This window comes from Mustela nigripes, chromosome 4 (genome assembly GCF_022355385.1).
Source record: "Mustela nigripes isolate SB6536 chromosome 4, MUSNIG.SB6536, whole genome shotgun sequence".
NCBI lineage: Eukaryota > Metazoa > Chordata > Mammalia > Carnivora > Mustelidae > Mustela > Mustela nigripes.
In genome coordinates, this window is record NC_081560.1 from 91240293 (window position 1) to 91246956 (window position 6664).

General features: G+C 43.7%; 1 gene segment (V, D, J or C); it reads left to right on the top strand.

The window, feature by feature from the left end:
• The first annotated feature begins 1654 nt into the window (after positions 1 to 1654).
• On the top strand, positions 1655 to 2598 carry LOC132015129 (T cell receptor gamma variable 4-like). The segment is given in 2 exon segments: positions 1655 to 1796; positions 1892 to 2598. Coding segments are annotated over 2 exon segments (369 nt in total).
• Positions 2599 to 6664: the final 4066 nt, after the last annotated feature.

The window sequence follows — 6664 nt, forward strand, 5'->3', positions numbered from 1 at the left end:
AGACTCTGTAATCCTATAGCCTGTGAATGGCCAGGATATTACCGATGACCTGTATTAACAAAAGGGGTTGCTAATCTAATAAATGAGAATTATTATTTTTTTAAAGATTTTATTTATTTATTTGACAGACAGGGATCACAAGTAGGCAGAGAGGTAGGAAGAGAGAGAGAGGAAAGCAGGCTCCCCGCTGAGCAGAGAACCCAGTGTTGGGCTAGATCCCAGGACCCTGGGATCATGAACCGAGCTGAAGGCAGAGGCTTTAACCCACTGAGCCACCCAAGTGCCCCAAATGAGAATTATTTTTAACAAAAGTGTGTATTCGACACAAAGTATTAAAACATCTAAATTAAAGATGAAAAGAATATTTTATCTATAGTTCTCTCAACCAAACACCAATGGCTTTCCTGTTTGGGGTTTTTAAGGTTTCCTGCTCACTAAGAGTTGACATCGCATGTACATCCAACTTATTCCCTGTGACCTAGTAAAGAAGTGAATCTGGATAAGGTCTCACATTCTCCCAGGGAAAGAAGGAAACTGTCCCTGGTCAGAGAAAGCATGCCAGCCTCTCAGTTTCAGTGAAATGTCCAAGCTTCAGCACCTGGCTCTTAGCACAGGGTCTGCCTAAGTCCACACCTGCTCTAAGCCCCTGTTTCTCCCCTGGGGCTGAGGTCTGGGCCATCAGAGCAGTTTCATTCATGGCAGCAGCAGGATGACCTGGGGGGACAGCAAGTGTTGCTCCCTCAAGGAGGGATTTCTCTCTTCCTGGAGAACACAGGGTCTTGTTCAGAACCCTCCACTCTCTATATGAGTGTGGGGTGAAGTCTTGGTTACCCTTTGCTTCTTGCTCAAAAGTTTCCCTTATTATTTTTTTTAAATATGCCCATCTTTAACAATATGACCTCTCAGCACCACTAACACAAGAGAACAGATGTACCACAGCAAGAAGAGAAGTAGAGGAACACAATTGTCACCTGTTGAAATGCATTTCCAGACCCAGGGTGGATCCATTCCTGCCTGCGGTGCCAAGTCAGCAAACTGAAACTTAGGTAACTTCCCTGTCCCTGTAAATGCTGCCCTTGACAAAAAAACATAGTATACCCCAACTAAGCAGGCACCAAACACCAAGAATCTGCAATGATTCCCCTGTTCTAAGTAAGATCAGGTATGCAACCCTGGCCAATCAACCTAAGCCAAGCACTAGCTCCTTATCCCCTGACTGACCTGATATTCCTCCCTTTACTGCTTTTAAGTCTCTATAAAACTCCCTCTTGCCCCAAACCCCTGGGCAGAGTGCTCCCCTGCTTGTGAGACTCTGAGCTTCCCAATCCATGGACTGTTCTCCTTTGAAGAAAGGGCACTACACCCCCCAGGTTGAATTGTTTCACTTATGTCATTTGTCTCACCCAGGAGAGCATTTGGTCAAACAATAAGCAGAAACCAGTTAGTGCGGAGCTCAGGTCCAATCAAGGATTGCTGTTATACCACTGGTGCCCTCCTTGCTCCAATAGTCCTCAGTGATTCTCAGCAGCCTAACCATTGATGTTCCCTCCTGCCTTGTGGTCAGACCTGTCCCAGCCCTCTGGCCCCTCCCTCTCTCCTCCCAGCCACTTTCTTACTAGTAACTGCAGGTGCCTCTGGGAAACAGAGGCACAGGTCTTCACTGCCTTCTGCAACACACCCAGGCAGTCTCTTCCCAGCAGGTGCAGCCAGAAGGTCACCCAGGGTTTCTTTCCACCAGGTGGGAGACAGAACCATGCTGGGTCCCCTTGCCATCCTGTGTGCTCTCCTGTTTCCAGGTAAGTCCTGACTTGTTCCCTGGTGCAGAGGACAGGGGACACCCTGAGGTTCCTGTCCATCACTGTCTTACAACTGTTCCCCTCTCTCCTGGCAGGTGGTGGAGCAGGGCTCAAGCTGAGTCAGACTGCTTTGTTGGTGGCACGTGTGGGCAGTTCACATCCTCTGGATTGCGAAGTGGACACTTGGGTCAACTACATCCACTGGTACCGCCACCAGGAGGGTGAGGCACCGAAGAGGCTCCTCTACCTAGACATGTCCACATTCCGTGTGCAACCGGATTATGTCCTGAAAGCTGACAAAGTCACTGCTAAGAAGGGCAAGAATAGAAACAGCTGCAGTCTGTGGGTGATGAAACTGGAGAAAAGTGACGAGGGCGTGTACTACTGTGCTGCTTGGGAATACCACAGCCCTGTGCTCTGACCAGGCCCCTGAGCAAAAAGGTCTCAGTCTCTCAGGGCACTGAAGACTGGCACATTCCAATGACTCTGGGTCTCTGGGGTTGTTTTAGAGTCAGCTCTCAGCACCCTGACCCTCACTAATGAACCTTCCCCTCTCCACTGGTCCACTGCACAGAACCCTGCAACCTAAGGAGCCCCTGGCATGCAGGTGGGCACAAACCCAGGGAGCTGTCCAGTCTGGAGGGTCTCCTCTGAAGGTCGTCCGGTGCAGCGTTTTGAAGCATTTCGAGCAGAATCTGCACTGTTCAATGCAGTGACCACTAGCCACATGTGGCTCCTGAGCACTTGAAACATAGCTAGTTCAACCTGAGATGGGCTGCTTGTGTAACATAAAAACCATGTTCTGGAGACTATTAAAAAAAAAAAAAAGATGAAATACCTTCTTAATAATTTCTATATTAATTACATTTTGAAGTAATGAAGTTGCCCTTGAGATGAATGCTACTACCCTCAATTTAGAAATGGGGAAATCCTGGTATGGATATGTCACAGTAAATAAAATAACCCTAGAATTTTATTTGTTTCCTTAACTTTTTAAAAATGCGACATTAGAAAATGAGTCTCATATTGTGACTTATCTTTATTTCTACTGAACAGAGCTGTGACAGGCTGGCGATTGAGGATTCTGGCCATCTCCAAAGTAGAATGTGGAAGAAAATATTGTGCAAATCATTTCAGAGAGAGATTTACCATAAAATGATTGAAAACAGAAATAGGAAGTGGACTCTTGACTCCAGTTTTCAAACTGCTGTCCTGCCCGCTGCCTATTACTTTGCAGTAAAGACTCCGTGAGCAAAGCACAGCAAACAGTTGGTAGGAATAACTTCTCAGCACCCTCATGCACTGACATACTTGGTGCTCAACCGATGTGGGGAGACATGATCCTCAGGCAGGTTGATGCAACAGCCCTGGATGAGACCCAGAGCCCTCACTTCCAATTCTCCTTGAATGTTACTGCATATGGGATTTGGGGGCCATATTCTTTGGACTTCTGTTCTTTCATCTGTACAGGGAGGTAGTTTAACTACCACAGTAATGGGGTCGATCCTCTGTAATAAAGCAAAATTATATCAATAAGATATCACTATGTTTACTAAATTCATATAAAATTTGTCAACGTCTCAAGGGGAAAAAGGAAAAGAAAAACTATAGTACTGAACCTCTAGTCCCAAACAGGAAAACACCTACTGTCATATATGGGGGGAAAGAAAAAGCTCTCTGAGGAAGTCTAAGCTGAATTAAATGCCTTTTCAATGGAAGATTCAAATTTTATGTACAACTTAATAGCACTGGTAAACATGATTGCTGAAAGGAAAGCCCAAAACATTTGTAGGTAATTAGTCCCTAAGATTCATTAACTCCTTATCTGTCTCCCTGAGGTTTTGCACTAGGGAATTTATATTTGACACGATTCTAATTGTGAAAAAGGCTGACGCCCCTTTCCTCTAATGAAGCCTGGGTCAAGATGAAGACCTCCACCATGTGCAGGAGGTGGAGGAAGGGGAGGGACAGAAACTTACTTTTGCTCTGTTTTGGTGATATTCCTTCATTTTTCTTCCCATATCCTAATACCACTGAACCCTTTCCTCTCAGTGCCTGACTCCATAGGGGAGTGACTCTGAGACCTGAGTATTAGAGTTTTGTTAGAGAGAAATTAGCTACATATGAAGACACTGTCAGAGAAGTCATCCCAGGTCAATGTAAATCTCAGTTTCAACATGGGTCCATAGTGTCTTGGAGTTACACCTAAAAAGAGAGTGGCCCTGTGTGTGGAGCAAACAACCCCTATGTGGAAGGAAAAACGAGTCATATTTGGAGTCATTTCTTCTAGCTGCCCTTCTCCTTGTGGATAAGTGAAGCTTCCCCAAGGACACTTGGGCCACACACAGTAAAGCCAAACCATCCAGAGACCAACAAAACCTCCTATCCTAAGTAAATGGTTGCTAATTAAATTGCTGTTTAAATGCCTGATTCTAACAACACTGAAAGCATCTTATTAGAATGTACGGGACCAAGTACGGTGTTGACTCCATTGATGTCTGCTGAACTGAGACTGACATTTTGACTATTAGAGAGGGGCTCACATTACCTCATGGGTGGGGGATTTTGCATAGACGGATGCTTGAAATATCCTGATGATTTGGGCTCAACTCATTTATTTCACTTTTCAGGTGGGTGAGACACAATAATTTTGACTAATAGAAGCAGCATTATATTAAGAAATTAATGCCGAATAATGTCTTAGAACATCTCATAAAATCATAGTTTCTTTTCTTTCTTTCTTTCTTTTTGTTTGATTATTTATTTATTTATTTATTTGAAACAGATCACAGGAGGCTGAGAGACAGGCTCTGCTGTGCAGAGAGCCCGATACAGGGCCTGATCCCAGGACCCTGGGACCATGACCTGAGCTGAAGGCAAATGCTTTAACCCACTGAGCCACCCAGGTGCCCCATAAAACTATAGTTTTCATAGTTCTATTATCCATTACCAACCGATCACACACATTAGTACTGTGGAAAAATTCATGTCTGTTACATCAGAGTCATTTTCTAAGAATCACAGTTCTGAAAATTTCTGGTCACACGTGGAGATCTATGTTGACTGTTTTGTGTTGGATGTTCTTTATGTTCCACTCCCCAGAATGGGGTCAGGAACACAGTTTTGGGTAGAGGAAAGGGCCCACCTTGGAGATGCCACTTCTAAACATTGGGAATAGGAGAATTTTTACCATGTCACTCATACCCTTATTGATTCATAGAAAAACCTGTATGGCTTTTGATTTTTATTTTAAAATTTACTGTTAAATAGAATTCACATGTTACTTAATATTAAAATTCTTGCATGTTATTGAGCACTTAGGCATACCATGTGACATCTGATGGTTAGAAATATGTGGAATAGCCTTTGTCTTAACCACTCTTTTTCTGCTCTTTTCCATCAAAGGTTGCTTCATTTACAAAACAAAATCTCTTTTCTCTGCTGATTCCTACTGACTCCATGTGCCAAGTTAGAGACAAAGTTCATGCCCGGAGAACTCAGTGTACCTTCGTGGCCTGAGTGTTTCTTTTCCTCTCTGCAGAACAAATACCAGGTATAGACAGTGACACCAATACTGAGTCTTCCTATTAACACTGTATTTTCATTTCCTCATTTTTTTTTACATCTCTTTTGTCTACTTGCAGATGAGAGAATGAGAACATCTCAAGCAGAATTGTACACAATCATAGTTTTATTCAACAAAGTTGTTTCCCACTTTTTTTTGCCTGAAAGCCTTTCATAGAAGGTTGATGGAAAATCAACCTCATGTGTTCATCTGGAGGCAGAGAGGAAGATATGCTTTCAAGTATGACTGTGTGTACCTCCTGCTGTGGGCGCATGGATTTCTCCCCCAGGCAAATTAACAGTATGGATGCGGAGGGGCACAAAGGATGGGTACTGGGAAATTTCCCTTTTCCTCCTCAGGATGAATGCTCCACACCCCACCCCTACCCCCATTGCTTTGTGCCCCAGGATTCTTCACCTTTGTGGAAACAGTCATGGGAATCTTTGTTCTGTTTTCAAATGCAAAGTTGGCCAATGGAAACTGAAGCTCAAAAAAATAATCACCATGTCACCTGACAAAAGCATTTCTTCTTGGATACTAGAATTCCAAGCCAGTGGGCCCTGGGGAAAAGAAACAAATCCCTCCAGTGGGTTAAGTGGTATAAAAGGGAAAGTCTTCTCCCTCATGCACCTCTTGTTCCTGAGCATTAACCTCTGGGTATGGCAGGAGTTGGCACTATATGTTGGTCTCTGTGAGAATGCAGGCCCCCTTCAGGGAGGGAACCCAGAACTCACTTTCTTCCACTTCCCAGTCTCTTGCTGATGCTCCCACTGGCTACTCCCAGACAGCAACCAGAGAATAAGGAAAACCATCTGTGCAGTCTCTGAGGGTCCACTTCGTAATGTCCAGGGCAAGGTAAGGAGAGGACCACTGTTCACATGGAGGAGCAAAAGAATAAAAATCAAGTAATAGTCAACTATGTGGGTTATATTTGCCCCCAAATAAGTAAAACAAACTGCAGAGTTGGGAGATTTTATCTATTCCTTTCATTTCACCTTCCACAAAGCCACCAAAGTCCCATCTTTAACAGAACAGGATGTGCCCTGTTCCCTCAGCAAGAAAACAAGAAACTGGACAAGTGTTGAGAAATTATCATTAAATGTTGTGCTTTTCTAGTTGACCAGCTTAATAGAGAGGAGCATATAGATTATTTTTAATGCTTTTGTTCTTCAGGAAAATGAGGGATTCTGAGGTATTTGTCAAGTTATTATGTAAGTCATCATCATCTAAGTAGCAAAAGGTAAAGAGATCTCTAACTCTGTGTCAATAAATGATTACAGGGCTTTATGAACCAGTATTATGA